General features: G+C 34.7%; 1 protein-coding gene across 2 annotated transcripts in view; it reads right to left on the reverse strand.

The window, feature by feature from the left end:
• Nucleotides 1-1,171: 1,171 nt before the first annotated feature.
• LOC134843649 (patched domain-containing protein 3-like) overlaps nt 1,172-17,978 on the reverse strand; it is a 38,140-nt gene continuing 21,333 nt past the window's right edge. For both annotated transcript variants that reach the window (XM_063859844.1, XM_063859843.1), the window contains exons 3-8: nt 16,341-16,532; nt 15,677-15,844; nt 7,609-8,484; nt 4,288-4,559; nt 3,732-3,885; nt 1,172-2,934 (exon numbers count right to left, since the gene is read on the reverse strand). In XM_063859844.1, coding sequence (XP_063715914.1) covers nt 1,334-2,934; nt 3,732-3,885; nt 4,288-4,559; nt 7,609-8,484; nt 15,677-15,844; nt 16,341-16,532 — 3,263 coding nt within the window. In that variant the 3' untranslated portion in view covers nt 1,172-1,333. The remainder of the gene's footprint in view (nt 2,935-3,731; nt 3,886-4,287; nt 4,560-7,608; nt 8,485-15,676; nt 15,845-16,340; nt 16,533-17,978) is intronic.

Consider the following 17,978-nt stretch of genomic DNA (forward strand, 5'->3'; position numbering starts at 1 on the left):
TTTTTTTTCCAGTTTCGTCCTTACATTCAATATAAGTTGTGCATATGCAACTCAAGATTTCTACACAATTTGGATTGTTTTGAAGGAATCGGAAACATATTTTGAAATGAGCCCCACCTTTGACCGGTCTGCCCATCGTCTTCTGAACAAATTCCCAGTTCTTCAACAAAACAGGACATAATTGCAAAAAATATCAGTAGCTATGATATAAGGAACACTGTTGTTCCCAGACCTTCCGCATTACAAGGACAAACTGTGCACTGGATAGGATAACAAATTTGTGTCTGTATGTTCCTGGATCCCAGAGACAAGTCTTTAAACATGTTCCAAAAAGTAAATGAATTCCACTTACAAAATTTGAGTGGGTTCCCATAGCGTAAATTTTGTCGGCACATTTTTTTGTTGCGGATTCCTTAAATTTTGTTGCGGATTCGACAAACTTGGTTGCGGGTTCCTCAAAGTTGCTAGTTTTTGGAGCGATTTTGAGCAAAAGAGTTTTTTTGCTATTTTTCCGTGGAATTCAAAACAGCAAAGAACAACAAAGAAAAAAAACAATGTTGCGGATTACCAACAATTCTGATTTTGGCTAGTTGTGGAATCCGCTGAGAATTAACAAAGTGCACAGTTTGGCCTCGTAATGTAATTTATTAGTCAAAAAATTTGTGAACAAAAAACGACCCAAGATCAAATATTCCATCATCTTCTTCAAAGACAGAAATTTCAATGAAACGTTTTTTTGACCCTCTTGATGATCAAAACAAAGCGTTCTAATAGAAAATGGCATACGATAGATTAGCATTGCTAGTAGCATCATTTGACTGATTAGAAGAAAGATTGGAATGGTGCTTAAACACATATGCCATGAGTATACTGCAACTTTTTCCTTTTGACATTAAATTTTAAACATACAGACACAAAAGTGTGCGCCTGTCCAAGGCACAGTTTGGCCTCGTTATGTTTTAATTCATTAAAACGGATTGTTTTCATAAAAAATATAAATATTATAATTCTTTTTAATGGATTACAATCGAATAATTTTCAGTTTCTTAGAGACTGACTATAATATGACATATAATTAATTATTATCTTTTTGGGCTCAGTGAGCCGAGCTAGCGTTCAAAAACAGATGGGATAGTACAAACTGAATTCAAATTAAATTCTTATTACGGAATAAAGGGGTAAATTTTTATTAGGAAGATCAAATTAGTCAGCTTTAAAGAAACAAAAGATAACCAATTTAAAAAAATCTAACTTTCATATCTAAACTTATTGTTCAGTTTTTTGTTTGGCAGCGCTTTTGTTCTTGGTCTTTTTTTTCAGTAAAATACTTTTTTCAGACTTTCGTCTCGCTTGGAGACACTGCAACTGCACTTGAAAGAGAGTTGGAAGACCCGTAAAACTCAAACTGTTCATACTCCGATGACGTAACAGGATGTTGTTGGGGGTTAACATCAAACGTCATGTTGTAGTTCGGATTACGTAAGTTCACCGGATCAACGCGCGTGAAAGCGCTCGTAATTGGCCGTTCTCGGCCGCTATATATTGCGGTGTCTCGACTATTTTGATTTTCGGATAATTGGTGAAAACTACCTGAGTTTACCTTTGATGTCGTGTTTCTAGGAGGCGGGAAAGCCGGTTTGTTCAAATTAGGCACCGAATATGCAGGTTGCGATTGATCGTTGCCCATGTTTGCATATGTTTCCAAGTTTTCTGTCGGCTGATTGACTTTTTCTGATGATGTCTGCACAGAAACACATCTGCCTAGAGTGTTATGACGACTATTTGGCCTGCTATTGGTGTGAACGGTTTTTTCACCCACTCGAGTTGAAGCTGAGCCCGCGCCAGGCGAGTTTATGGCGTCATTTTTACCATCTGAAGACGATGGACTCTTGGTAAGAAAACCTTGGCGTTCGAAAAATGGAAAATCATCTTCGTCGTAATTAGCTTGATTATTTTTAGGTGTTTGGGATCTGGATGAATTACTTTTCTCGGCTTTGTTCTTTTTCGGCCCAATCGGTCCTATTAGGCTCAAAATAACAGGTGTGAACAGTAAACAATGAATCACACCAATGCATATTACCAGTAGACATGTTTTAAAAAACGATCGGAACAAATAGGATTCGGCGACGGCAAAAACTGAAATTGCAGCCGACGTGCATAAAGCACCGTTGAATATTGGAACTCCGTTATTCTCTATCGCGTCACGGACACGAGCGTTCTTCGTGTGGCTGTCGGATTCGATATACCCGAGACATATATGGACCGCAAAGTCCATGACATAAGCCGTGCTTAGAATTACATCAATTAAAGTGATGATGCTAAACTTCATATCCCAAAAGTACATGAAGCCTAAAACTCCGACATTTATAGAAATAACAGTAAGTGTCATTACAATTGCGATCATCAACGAAGGAACCAACAAGACCGAAACACCAAAAAGAGCTAAAACACTGAAGACCAAAACTTCAACGGCTGTTTTTATCAAATAGGTGTACTGCTCGTAGTAAATGAAAACTCCAGAGAAAACAATTGCCGGCAACTTTGATTGGGTGGCAATTTCCCGAACGTTGACCATAAAATCGCTGGCAAGAATGTAATTTGAGCTCCACAAACTTTTCGCCTGAAAATGAAATCTAGAAGCCACAATTTTATAAGAATCGTCGTCTACAATAACATCACCGGCGTAATTTTTGCCCTCATTTTCCAGAAAATGCTTCAAACTTTTCCCGAAGTCGACCGCATTGGTAAAGTCGCGGCCTTTTTTGGGGTTGTCGTAAAATTTTGGGTCCATGAATTTGTTCAACCACGAGACTGTAAAGTTGTCCTCGATCAACTCATTTGCTTGAAGCTCATTGGTCAGTTGAAATATCTGATCACGCACTTCGCTTTTGTGATAATCGATGGGTTCTGTGAATACCAACATCATAGGGACACCTAAAACATTTGATATTACTATAACCAAATAAGGAAATAAGGCTAAAAAATTGAACCTTTTCCAGTTAAAACTTCTCACAGTTAAACATGAAATTTTTCTTAAATCTTAATCTAACTTTCCTTCAAACCTCTAAATTCATGCCCGTTTACAGTATTCCTTTTGAGTTGGCAGAAAAACAATATTATTACTGCACTTTTCCCTGATATTTGAAACATAGCCAACTGACAGCTGGAAAAGAGTAATGAACGCAAGGAAACTGAAAAAAAACGACTTGTTTTTCAAATATCTTCATTTTTTGAATTTCAAATTAAAAAATTAGATGGCCATAGAGCTCTTTGAATTTGTTGAACAATTTATGATGGACACTTTTTTGTTAAAATTAACCCAAATTGAAAGAACTGGTTCAATAGGTAAAAAACTTTTATTTCGCTGGGAAATCTGATAATTAACTTCCATTTTCTAAATCAGAAGTCGATCACGCTTTTCGTGACCTTTGCACTTTTGCTGTTCGGTAGTGGCGTTTGCCTTCCTTTAAGAACGAAAATGAACTGAACTTACTAAGAAGAAATCACAAGTCAAACCGCGAAAAATTAAAATTGAGCGTAAACAAATTTTAAGACTTTTTCCTGGATTTCCTGAAAAAAAAAATCAGCAAGACCTATATAAGAGTTTTCTCTACGTTCATTCTTCTTAAAAACTTCATCAAAATCAGTTGATAGAAATACTTTGATTCTTACTGTTTTACATTATTAGGAGACCGAGAAATTATCGACAAACAATGAAATTCAAAGGAGACCTGTCTGATTAAAGTAGGTTTTGCTGGTAATGAGGTGTTGGGCGAATGAGCTGTGCTTCTCCACAATTGAGAAAAGAGACACGCCCCTCTCTGTTTTGATCACACCGTAGATGGCCGCGCCCATGTAGGCAAGATAGAGCAGAATACACACAGCCTGAAGACAAAAGATAAATTTCTTTGCGAGTTGTCTTTTAATGCGAATTGTCGCATTACGAAGTATACCCTTATGGTATCAAATCAAGAAAAACCATGCCTAAGAGCCCTAAAAATGACTAATTCTGTATTGACAATTGAACAAATGTGAGTGCCGTACGCGGCGAAAATTTCCCCCCAATTTTATTTACTAGAGGATTTGTCGCACTTGAACCTTTGCTCTTTCCTATTCCCCATAATCCACCCCTTCCAATCTTGTTCTTAATCTATATGACCAAAAAGATCTTCAAAACCCCCCTGCTTGGTCCTGAAACATGCTGTTAATCGGAAACGTTCCTAATTTATTGCCCTTTTCTAAGAACTAAAAACAATTGAGTTAAATTAAAGAATCAATTTAGTTTACCTTTGAGACTGGATTGAGCAGTAGCTTCTCGAAATAATGTTTGACGAACTTCTGCATCAGACTGTCCAGTTCTTCCGACGTCTCACGCGAGTTTCCGGCACAACACAACAACTTAAGAGGATTCTTCTCTCCTTCTCTCTGTAAATGCAGTCGGGTCTTAACTCTCATGCAGCTGAGACAGTGGCGATATCTGTTCACGCGTCTGGCGTGGATCGCGAGACAACTGCCGAAAAAGGTCATCTGCACGACAAAACACCACGCCACGGCACTGGCTGAAAAAAATTGACTTTTCTGAAACAATCCCCTATGGGATCTACAAAATAATCTCCGCTCCTCCTCTAAATTAAAACATTATTCATTGTCGTAGCAGCATTTGCTGCTGAAATCTCATGTTTTTTGTTAAGTTTAACAGCTGTTTTCTGGTTTATGAAAATTTTAATTTTCATGATATCTGATAAAAGTAGCAGCTGTTGCAAATCAGAATTTTCTGATTTCAGTTTGGTTTCCGAAGCAAACTGAGCACACAAAACTGTTTTAAAGCCATTTGTTAAATTTGATAACATTTTTATTTCATTTGAAAATTACTTATATATAAATTTTTTATCTACAAGTGTAGTCGGTTACTGTACAACTAGCACAATTTTTTTCAACCAGTATTTATGTGAAAAGAATTTTTTTTAATTTTTCCTTAAATTTTTAATTATTGCTTCTTGTGTAGTGCGAGATGATCATCACGAAATCAATAAAAAAGAAATCAAGTTAATACAATTCAATCAGTAGCGGATTTGGGGGGAGGGAGATGCCCCTCCTCTCAGCGATTAGAACCCCTGACTACACAAAGGGTCCTCCTTTTGGTACTATTTTAAAACCTTAACTTTTGACTGGTTGATTCTAAAATGTTTCTACCCAAAAACAACTTTTTAGGCCAGTTTTTTGAAAATTTGCTTGCGGCGCAAAAATATGGCCGAAACAGGGTCTCGTTACTGGTTTGGGAGAGCCCGGAAAATCAATTTGGTCGATTTAAAAAAAATAATTGAAATTTGGCAAAAACTTTCGAAACTTTTTTTGAAAATACTCCCCCCCCCCTCGAGAAAATCCTAATCCGCCTCTGATTTCAGTCAACCTTAGAGATTTTGTGAAATGAAAAAGTTTTCATCGTTAAAACTGAGAAAGTTTAATTCATCCGCTCTTCAACATCATTTAGTGTTGAAAAGTTGAAATTTCAGACCGGGCATTCTCAACAAGTTTTTTTTGGAATCCAAATTACGACGGAAAAATCTTTATTATGATGCAATAAAATGATTTTTCTGTGGGTTAATTTGGATCATACAAAATGACGTACTATCCTACGCCAATTTCCTACTCAATTCAACAACTATTGAATAAAAAAAGAACGATTCTAACGGACTTTAATAGAATTCTTAAGTTTTAATGTCGTTTAATTGACTCAATTATGAACGCCATTAAACATATTCACAAAAATTTTATCATTTCATTTAAAAAAAATTCAGATTGCGCGTGTATAATATCAATTATCGATTTGAATCAAACTTAATTTTACAGCAACAATTCTTAGAACTTCAGTACTTTAATCTCAAAAATTACCGAAAACAATAACTCATTGCTCATCTAGAAGTTTTACCTGGATAACAAGGAACAAGGATCGATTAGTATCGGGTTTTTATAGCAAAATTTACTATCGGACGCGTATCTGACACAGATAAATTTCATGATTTCATTATTAGAAATAGTGTCAGCCAAATTTTTTTCGAATTTCAGAGCGATGGAACATTCCTTCTCGAGATGAAATTTTTCTAGTTTTTTCGTTGCTTTACTGCCTTCTATATAGTCTGAGAAAACTTAAAGCCTTTACATTTGATTCCTTGAAAATCCGTATAAGAGATTAATATGGAATAAAAATCTGTATAATATGGTCGATAGCCAAAAAAGGGCATTTTATTTAATAAAAATCAAAGTCTTTGATCAAAAACAAATTTCAAACATTTTGCAAATTTTTTGGAGTATTTTCTCTTAACTTACCCTTTTTGGAGTACTTGCCTCGGTAACTCCAACCTTATTCTTGATAAACTTCAAAATGCCAAAATGACTAATTTTAGGTAAAATTTTGGTTGCGAAATTCGAAATTTTTTTTGGCCATACAAATTTTGGCAAAAATTTGAGCAACTTTTGCTCCCTTCTTTTTTGTCTAATCTAAACCCAATTTGAGAAAAACGCGTTTGAATTTTCCAGTTTTGTTCGTTGTTTGCGATTAACTTAAATCAGCTCTGTATCTCTATGAAAATTAATTGAGGCGGACTTTATTTTGCGGAAATTGTAAGGATTTTTTCCATAATTTTCATTTCACTGTTTCTGCTTTAAGTTATTCCCGGTCGTAAATGTTGTTTTGCTTCGATAATTGAAGTTTTATGAAGGACTGATTGTCCCCAGCTTCCCTTATAAATGTTTGATGCCTACAGGTTTTCAAAAGGTTAAATTGTCTGGCATTTAAAAATCTAATTATTTTCCAATTCTTAACTCAATTAAATTACCGTTGATAGAAACAAGATTAATATGTTTTCGTTTTTTGTATTTTTAACAGAAATCTTTCATATGAAATATTGCGCATAAAAACAGGAAAGATCTGCTTAGTTTTTTTCCGCAAAATGGGAATGAGTTGTGTTTGGTGGATATATGAACCATGACGCTAGAGTAAAACTCCAGAAAGGAAAAAATCGAGAAAGGAATTTAAGACTGGAACAAGAATGCTCGCATATCAGGGCAAAGCTCTGAATGTTCCGACTGTCTCTTAATTCATAGCGAATATTTTTTTGGGAACAAAGATATTGAAAGCCTATAAATTGTGGAAAAATATCAAAGTGTGAAAGTTTGAGTCGTACGTAATTAATACGATCCATTAGCCAGCCTCAATTCAATTTGGAACACTTTTGTTGTGCGGGATAATTCGCCGCGCATAAATAATTTGGGGTACACTCTCAGCATTATGAATAAATTCTTTAAAGCGCGCATAATATGGCAAAATTGGCAATTTTCAAACCCAAGAACTTTACAAAAAATGATTGGAGGTAAAATATCTTTTTACATTTGAACTCAGGAAGTCGATATCTCCAATGGGGTATGAAATTTGTTCGTCGAAAAATATGATTTCGATCGGCGAAAATTAACTGAATAAAAAAACCACACCAAGAAAAAATATTCCGTTTTCTTTGAAAGTCGGAACAATAATTAAAAAAATTGATTAATTATCCATTCAGTGCGACCGTTTCAAATATAGTCATGGGAAAACAATGATCGTAATTTTACCTGAATATACGCAAAAGTTATTCACGTTTTCGAAATCTGTAAAAGTGCTGAGGAGAAAAGCCGACAATGAAGCCACGGAGCTAATCGTGATCGGGTATCCCGCTCGGCGCAGAGTCTGAGCTACTCGGATCTCTTCGGGAACAGTCGCGCTCGTCTTTTTCCACGCCGACATGAATATAAACAAGTCATCCAGTCCGTTTCCAATGACGAGTAGCGGCATTATAGACACACTGCTCACGAATTGAGTTCCGAGCATACCAACCATGCCAAGTGCGGCGACTGTCGCCATTCCGAGCGCTATGACGTCAACGCCAGCGAGAAACGAACGACTCGTGACCCAATTAGTACCGCCGGTAACGAACATCGTGAACAAAAGAACGAAAATGTAAGATATTATGAACAAATATGTGTCGCTAGGTGGGGCCGAGTTTAACAGCATATTTAAAGTTTCTGACATGGCGAAAGTGATGTTAATTTTGCACTCTGAATTAGCATAGGATAGAAAATTATCTGAAGTCGAAAACTGCATCACTTTTTCTTCGTAATTTTTAAGCCATGACAGACTTTTGTCGTAAGCACCAGTATCGTGAGCTTGTCTGAGATACCATCTTAGCTTCAAAGCTTGAGCTGAAGTTGCCTTTCCGTCTGTAATTGAAGTATTGCTAATGAAAGTCGGCAGGAAATCGTCGTTTTTTATAGGCCAAGTGAGGTCTTTGGCGAATGAAAAAGAGTCTTCTTTGTTCTTCTCTAGTTTGTCGAAGAATTCTTCATGATCTTTCATTTTGATGTACTTCGTAATTCCCTCTTTGACGCAATGCGTGCTGTGTTTAGCACATAGATCAGTGTACTTGTACACTCGGCCTTGAATTTGCAATTCTGAAAAGCAATTAGGTACGTAAATACTATTTTAAAAAATTAGAAAAAACGGAACTGTCCTTAGATGTGAATTTTGATGAAAAATTTGCTTGAATTGACTTTTTCCGTTTTGTACCTTTGTTTTTTGTTTGAAAAATCCACTAAAAAAACAACCACCAGCTAATTTGAAGTTAGTCACCAGAAACAAGAAAAAATTTGAAAGGCAATACACAATGCAGTTTTTCAGCTTTTCAAGTTCCTCTAAAACGTGCAGAACAGAGTTTCATTTTTAGGATTACATTGTAATTACAATGACCTCCGAGACATGAAAATTTTTTTGAAAGTTTCTTTTAGGAAATTACAGAACATTTTTGCATCTGCTGATCATTATTCATCATAAATATAAAAAAAGTAAAAATATAAATCGCACTCAATTAAGAAAACCCAAAATTTTAAATTGTCCGTAAAAAATCTAAGACATGGACATCAAAATTTGTTATTTAACTGGTCAAAATTTAACTGTTATTTAACTGGACCTGAACAAAGCAATGCCAATATCAAATGTTCCGTCCTTTAGTTCGATAGCTTATAAAATAAATAAATCAGTCCAAACAGCTTTAACAATTTATTTTGATGAACTATTATGTCCCAAAACTACGCTTATTAGTTAGTTAGAAAAAAACTTGACTGCTGATATCAAAGCAAAACCCCCAAAACTCCAGATGCCGTTAAACGTATGGCTATTGATGAAGACGATTAATAGCAAGATTTGCTTTAATTTTGCAAGTCAATGATTTTGGAAGATTCTTGAAAAAATTGCATTCAGTTTGCAGGTTTTTGCCAGTATCTAGCAGATAATGAACAAAACCTCGCAATGGAGACGGCTATATTATATGTTTCCCCTGAGACCAAAAAAAAGCATAAAAATTGCTTGAAAACATGCGAAACTAACGTTTCTAAAGGTGTATACACTCTTTTAACGCTATGGTGACAATTCGTAATAGGCGACAAATCGTAACAGGCGACAATTCATAACATGGCATTGGCAAGTAGAATACGCTTTTTCCTCTGCGCTTACATCAGGCACGAGAGGAATATTGCGCATGAATTAGTATTGCCGCTTAAGTTATTGTTACGAATTGTCCCCTGTTACGAATTGTCGCCTGTTACAAATTGTCGCCTCACGCCTTTCAACTTTTTTTCAAAACTGATAAATAAAAATTCAATTTTGAAAAAAACTGGTTGTGAAAGTAATGAACAGTTTTAATACCGCTAATCAAAACTAATAGAAAAAATTAAGGGCAATATGTTTATGCAAATTGATATGTTTGCGCAAAATGCATAAATTATAAATCATCAGTGGAAATTATATGTGGTTTAGAGAACTCAAATTTCGCAGGATTCTTCTACGATTCTAGCAATATATGTAATTTTTGTGAGAGTCTTGGATGATTTGCTATCCGAGTACACAACCCGGGTTAACCTCCATGCACGAAAAAAGCCACAAACACATTTCCATGCAAGAAAACTGCTTATCGTACTTTTTCATACACAGAGTGTATAAAAAAAATAATTATCATACACTTGCTATAAAAGTATAAAAAAATTATGTATGATAAGCAATGTTTGCATTGATCCAAAACATCATCCGTAAAAATCCAAGTTTAAATTTAAAAAATTTTCAGCCGCAATGTAATTTTCATGCCTATATAAACAATTTTTGAAAAAAAGGATCCAAAATTTGTTACTTTTGTCTACAGCATAGTTCAATCTGAATTTTTCATACAAAAGAAACAAAGTTGACTGAAAGTTTTGGTGCGAATATAAATTTGAATTAATTTGTGTTTATATTATAAGATACAATTTAATTTGTCAGAAAAAAGGCCAAACTTTTTGACTCGTAATATTGACCAAAATTTTTCTAGTTTCAATTTCTTTCATAGTTTTGAGTGAGCTAAGAAAAAGTTTTATCTCATACCGTTATTGATCATAAGCCTAGAATCTGTCGACCATAAGAGGTTTCTTGCGTTAGAAAGCCGAGGTTTTTGTAATTTCAGACAAAACACAAAAACATTTAGCAAAACTCATAAATTATTGTTTTTTATTCAGTTTATTGAAAATGATTTGTCATATAACTTACATAAATAAAAAAGTTGGTGGTTGAATTTTTCTTACAACCTTCTGTACGTATGGAATTGATCGAAATTGTATGATATGAGTTTTTCCATTTCATAAAAGCTGTAAGAAAATCGATTTTGATCAACCCATTTTGGTCAATTTTGGTCAATTTTGGAAAGGATTTGAACCAAGTTTTCATCTTATTATTGAAAAAGAAAAATCCATTCAGCGTGTATTGCAAAAAATAAAATAATTCGGTTTGCAAAAATTGCAATCCAGCACACAATTTGAATCAATTAGCTAACTTTGATGCGTTTATGGAATGATTTTCGAGCGATAACTATTTGCCGCCGACGCTAAGCAAAACTTGGAGTTTTCGCAGAAGTTGACTATCCCAAATTTACCATAGGCTTAGGATTAGGATTCCATAATTTTACAAAATCCATTTGTCGCAGCCGGAATAAACCACCGCAATCATAAAAAGAATCCGTCAATAAATAGGCTTTTGGCGGATTTAATGTCTTGCAAATAACATCTCAATCCATCCACAAGACTACACTTTCCGGAATACTTTTTTTCAGAAATTTTGGTTTTTGTATTTAAATTTATCGCTCAGCAAGGAAAAGTTGGCTCTTAACCAATTATGTCACTAATTAGTAACGTCTAAACCAACTCGTCTCCCTCAAGAAACAATACTTTTTTGAACAAAAGTCAACCTTTTTTAAAATAAGGAAGTCAAATTTAGCAAAATTCAAAATTCTCTAATTGATCGAATTCAACCATTGTCTTATTATCAATATGGCGCAGTCATAATCTCTTTTGTACTATTCATGAGCTACGCTTATGCTAATTGTAGTATTATGAATCGACTTTTTCACAAGGGAACGACATTATCACGTTGAAATTCCTTTTTGAAAAATAAATGAATATCTATTCTAAAAATAATATTGAAATATTAAATTTCAGTGGTACTCTAAAAAGGGAAACTTGATTATCCCCATATTAAATAGTATCGGACCAGTTTTGGCCTTTTATGCTCAGGTTCACTCTGAAATATATTATACTTGTTCAGAAAAACAACTTTGCATGCTCTAACAACAATATAAATGGCCCTTTAGCGAACCCGAGTCTAGATTTTTCACCTAATTTGAAGCAAGATTTAAGCGTTTTGAGCGTTTTTTTTAGACGATTACGCTCAAAATTTTGCTTCATAATGAGCGGTTTTAGCGGTTTTTAAGCGGTTTATTAAAAAAAAAAACAGCTCAAAAACCGCGCAAAATTTGAACGGTTTTTGAGCGGTTATCTAGAAAAACCGCTCAAAAACCGTTCAAATCTTGCGCGGCCTTTGAGCGGTGTTTTTAGATAAACCGCTCAAAAACGCTCAAACCGCTCTTTTTGAAGCAAGATTTTCAGCGCAATCGTCTAAAAAAACCGCTCAAACCTTGCTTCAATTTGGGCGAACAATCTCAACTTGAGAAGACAGCTGGCATGGAAGATTCTCAAACAAAACTGTCAAGCAATTTTTTTTGACGTTCCCGGGCCGAGATCCGCGACTCATATCGCGACCGAAATGTACTTTTTGCGACCGAAACTCCATCATCCCGCAAGAAATTTGAGTCGCACAAAGTCGCAATATATCTAATTTGGGTCGCGCAAAGTCGCAACATAACTAATTTGGGTCGCGCAAAGTCGCGACATAGCTAATTTGGGTCGCACAAAGTCGCAACATAGCTAATATGGGTCGCACGTTAATCTATGTTTTACTAATGAAGCAAACAACCGATCGATATTTTTTTGGTATTAACTTAGAAAAAATAGTTCCAGTGCAAGCTTTAAAACAAGCATAAATTTGCTTCTCAGATTAAAAAAAAAAGAATTCTTGAGCTCGAAGTGTTTTTTTCTTTGGACAATTTCGACTTTGTTACTAGCCACTTTTGAACGAATTTTTTAGCTTATGAAAACTATTGACGTCCTGAGGTCAATTTAAAAAACGTTTTCTACTTGGGATTAATGTTTACACGAAGGCGAAGCTGCGCTTTGCAAACAATTGCGAGAACACGACCAAAAAGCAGCTCTATCAAGTGAAATACAAAAGAGTACAAATAAGCTTCGGATTATCAAAAACTGGGCTTTGTGTAGGATTTGAATCTGCGACTGACTGCAATCAAGAGTCTCACGCACTATCCTCCAGCCACACAAGTTTAACAACCGACAAACACAAGTCACGAATAAAGCAGCTACATATGTAAAAGTTTGTGAAAGCCATTCAGCAAACGTGGCACCAAATACAGGTAGACCCAATTTGCATTCAATATTTTGGAGTATAACAAGTTGAAGGCATGTAAGCTAATTTTGCATGTATTAAAAATCGCAAAGCATAACGCTACAGTATATATAAATTAAAGTTTCAAAAAATTGCGAAATATATTGTGTCGGAAAATTTCGTAAATCGAGTTTTGATTATTGTTATGTTGATTGAAACAATTTTTTTTGGTTCATTTGATGAAATAAAAAAGCATCAAGCGTGTTAACTTATTAACTATTCGAGTGTCAATTTACATGCTATGAAAAAGCTGTATTGGTGCCCAAAAAGTGGCACCATTACTTGGCCTTAGGTTGGAAAAAAAGAGGATTCGTACCAGCACAATCGCTTCGCAAGTGTAATTACGCTATGGTAATTAAAAGTTGACGGTTTTGGAGTATTTAAATTTATGGTTGTTTAAAGAAGGACGGTTTGGGGGAACAGGACTGTTTGGGAGATTTAGTGCGCAATATATCTCTTTCTTTTAACTCGTAAGATGCTACTTAACCCCACTAAAAAATTGTAAGCTGTTAAAAGTAGAATTTTTTAACGCCAACAACATCAATTTGATTTTTAATAAACGTGTGGAAGAATTACTAAAAAAAACAATTTTTGTTCTAATTTTTCTTTGAAAATTTATCAAAATTTAAATTGCTTAACGATATGCTTAGATTGTTCATACATATCAAAACAGTCAAAAAGTAGAGACTTGACTTGTTATTAGCAAATTGATGTTTGGATTAATTTCTGATAATGATTTTTCACAGTTATGAGATTTTAAATTTCACATGGCTCATTCCAACATGAAGTTCCCACTCAATTTTTTATGCAAAATGTAAACATTTCACAACAAATCTGCTCGGATCAGGACGAATATATTCATGTTTCGACTGCAGTTGAATCTCTTTGTAGTAGTTTTAATTGAAATACTTAATGTATTTTTCAAAAAAAAAGAAAGAAACTCTTTTTGTAGTACAGTGCTGATTTAAATTAACCGGACAAAACGCGTTAAACTTGAAATTTAAAACGCGTTTTTCTCAAATTGGGTTGAGTTTAGATGAAAATTTATGAAGACAAAACTTGCTTAAAACTTTAGCAGAATTATTATGGTGTAATTTGTTTTGCAAAATACAGGCCCAAAATTTTACCCGAAAAATGAGTCATTTTGGTTTTTCTTAGTTAATCAAAAGTTAAGCCAAAAATACCCAGTCAATCACAGACATAATTAAATCAAAGTGAGCCCCTTACGTAGCCCAACAAACTTTATGAAGTGTATTTTCTCCAAAATAATGTATAAGTTAATTTATTTTTGTTTGATAGACAAAAAAATCATTTTTACTATATAAAATACCAACTTTTTATTTAAAAACAGTTTTTAAAAAATTTGCAATTTTTTTGGAGAAAATACTCTTCATAAAGTTTGTTGGGCTACAAAAGGGGCTCACTTTGATATAACTATGTCTGTGATCGACTGGGTAATTTTGACTTAATTTTTGATTAACTAAGAAAAGCCAAAATGACTCATTTTTGGGGTAAAATTTTGGGCCCGTATTTTGCAAAACAAATTACACCATAATAATTCTGCTAAAATTTTAAGCAAGTTTTGTCTTCATAAGTTTTCATCTAAACTCAACCCAATTTGAGAAAAACGCGTTTTAAATTTCAAGTTTAGCGCGTTTTGTCCGGTTAATTTAAATCAGCACTGTAGTTTAAATTGAAATAATTAATGTAATTTTCGAAAAAAAGAAAGAAAAAAGCTCCAAGTTTTTTTTTTGATTTTTTAAAAAAATATTCAATTGTGTAAAGTACAAAGTGACATATTTTGCTTTTAGCGAAGTATTAAATAAACTAAATAGCATACCTCTATTCAATTTGGAACAATTTATAAAAATGGATTAAGTCTCCGCTTACGAGTTAATAGCACGGAATATATAGCGCGCTTATTATCCGAAATTGAGCAAATTTGCAACCCCCAAAAATTCTCAAAAAATTAGAGGTACAATAAAATTTTAATTTTGAGCTCAAGACAGCAATACTTTTCGAATGATGTAAAAAAAATTCCGTAAAAAATGATAGTTAAAAAGTCGAAATTTGTCTGGAGAAAAAAACCACCCATGCACAAAATTGTCTGAAAAAAATGCAGACCATTTAAGAGCACCGACTTGAATATTAATCTTTTCTAATTACTAAGAGATTCTAAAGTATGGAAATGTGAAATTTATCCCTCCATACGTTAAGTGAAGCAACAAATGATGCCTTCTGGTTTACCAAATTGAAAAACCAAATATGCTGCGTCAATTCAATTCGAAAAAAAAATCGAGGGAATATGTTAAGCACAACTTAGTCGTGATACAAATTTCCAAAAAAAAGTGGGTTATTTGAAATTGACAAATGTAGGAAAAACTGTCTATTGGGTATTTCTTACCAAATACGTAACTCCTAAAAACAATTATGAACAAAGAAATTATGTTGGAAAAGCAATAATGGCCATGCCACCTGTCTCCCGATACTAAATGGGGAACTTTTAATGGTGATTCAAGTCGATACTGAAGAGAAATTTTATCCCCGATTAATTCTTCTGTTTAGTTTGTTTATTTGAGACATTAAAAACTTAAAAGAAAAGCTTCCTTAAAAGACAAAAGATTAATAATTTAAAAGGATAATTATTATCGCCAACGGTTTAACACCTCGCTTACAATATATGGTTTCACTTTGTTATTTACCGAACTATTCAAACGAAAAATTGTATACGAAAAACTGAAATACAGTGAAACTGGGCTTAAAACATCTAACGTATTTCGGAGTAGACGAAGTACTCGAATGCGATGATCTGGACCAGGTATTCCTCCGATAGAAGGTTGCCACTGGGGTCCCGGGGGACTATGAGGGCCTCCGCGTACAGTGGGGGGTATGGGTTGTGAGAGGGGATGTAGTCCTCGTCCCCGTGCTCGTAGAAGATGTCTATTCACAAGTAATTCATAGGTCTGTTGTTGTTTTAATCACGCCCATATTGAAAACCGCAGCAAGTTCATTTTAATTAGGAAATGAGTATGGATTACTTACATAGTTTTTCGACTTCCTTAGAAAGATTTGTTTTAGCAATCTTCTGATTCATCAAGTGGGGGTTCTAAGTTTTTTCCGATGGGGTGGGGAGGGGTTTCAAAAAAAACAAAGGTTCAATTTTTTGTCGTAGTCTTTCGAAACACTATAGCGGCCTAACTTTGCAAAGTTTTTCGCACCGCACGCTAAAATTTTTTTTGATGACAGTTCCATTGCTCAAGACATTCTCTTCTGAGGGAATTTTCCGTGGGCCAAAATCTTCCATGAGGCTCTCTCTAATTTTATTTCTTTGCTAATTGATTGATTCAGAAAAGTGCGTATTTTTTATTGTAGTCGGTTTTGAAGAGATAATAGATTGGTGGCGTAAGATGGTAAAAAACGACAAACGACAGCAGACCGGAAATGAGTCGTCTGTCCTTGAGAGAGGCGCTGTTGTTGGGGGTCATGAGTGCCTCGAAGTCAGTGAGGCTCTCGTTGATGAAGAGGCCGCAGAGGAGCAGAGTGGCGAAGAAGAGGTTGATTAAGATGACCACCCAGGGGTTCTCTGTCAGGAAGCACCCGTACCACGTGCTGATCGTGCCAGTCAGGCCTGCAATCGTATTTTATTATAAGAAAGTGGACTGAAAAAATTTTCAATCTTGATACTTTTAAATCTATGCACAAAATTAGTTGCTGTAAAAGCGACTAAACAGTTTTTCTGAATGGCCTTAATTTAAATTTGAGAAAAAACTGATCTGACGTAGAATACTTGCCCAAGAATATTTTCAAATTGCTCTGAATTTTTTGCTACTTTAGTATTGAGTTAAGACCGAAGTGTTTTCCGGTTTTAGTTCGGAAAAATTAATAATTTTAGAATATACATGTGTATGATAATCCTGAGTATGGATTATAAAATGTAATGTAGCCAATTGTGTTTTTGGTATATCTGTCGTATTTGTATATTACTTCAGTAGTTATAAACGGTGGTGGTAGTGATTGAGCTGTTATGTTAGGTGGATTTAATGGGTAGGGATGTTGGGTAATATTATTTAACTTAACTGTGATTTCAAATTTTAATTGTAAACTGTTTTGTTGGAGTATTTGAATATTGTGATCACGGATATCGTTGTGAATATCTTGGCGATATTGTAATCTATTAAGTGCCCAGTTATGAAGGCGGTTACTTTCTTGATGTTGTCCAAATAGTGGTGGAGGTGCTGTGAATGTATTCCAATCTAGTCTTAAAGGAATATTTATTGATGATTGTTCTCGATATCTGGCGTCGAGATTATTTGGAAAGTTTAAGTTAAAGGGTGGTGGTGAAAACTGGCTTATTGATGGTGTTGATGGTAGTGATAATGTTTCTGGTAGTGATGAGGATGTTGTTGTATCCGTAGAAATATCTATGCGGTCATTGACTAAATTTGGTTCACCTTGTGTAAATGAATGTGTAGTCCAATATGGGAATCGTGATGTTTGGTTTGTGGGGTTGAAAGGATTTTCACGTATTTGCTCAGATGTTGGTGTTGAACCTAAGTAATCTGATGGTAGGCTTGAGGTGCTACGTTGTGAAAGAAGCGTAGGGGTTTCTGGTAATATACCAATGGGGTTTTCTGGAGTGTTTTGTGATGGGGATTGAGGTATATCAAAATGAACTCGGGGAGTTTGAAGATTTCTGTTTCGTCGAGGATGTATAATTTGTCTATTTATTTCGACTGTATTTTGGTTTTGACTAGGATTTCTTATTCTACTTAGTTCTTGTGGTAGTGTTGGGTATAGGTTATATGTTGGTTCGCTTAGAGGTGCTTGTCGTTGAACTGGTTCTAGTGGTTCTGATAAACGAGCATGTCGTTCTTCAAAAGTGTATGGATTGTCTTGAAAAGAAATTCGTGTAGATGTTTGAGGATTTTGAGTAGTTGAAGGTGGTGTTTGGTTATCTTGGGATGATGTCGGTGAAGACTGATTCTGTGACTGTTGGGTAGCAATTTTTGATGGATTTTTGAATTGTTACTTTAGTGGGAAGGTTTATGTTTATTATAGTATTCTTCCAAAAAAA

The sequence above is a fragment of the Symsagittifera roscoffensis genome, chromosome 4 (assembly GCF_963678635.1).
Source record: "Symsagittifera roscoffensis chromosome 4, txSymRosc1.1, whole genome shotgun sequence".
Classification (NCBI taxonomy): domain Eukaryota; kingdom Metazoa; phylum Xenacoelomorpha; order Acoela; family Convolutidae; genus Symsagittifera; species Symsagittifera roscoffensis.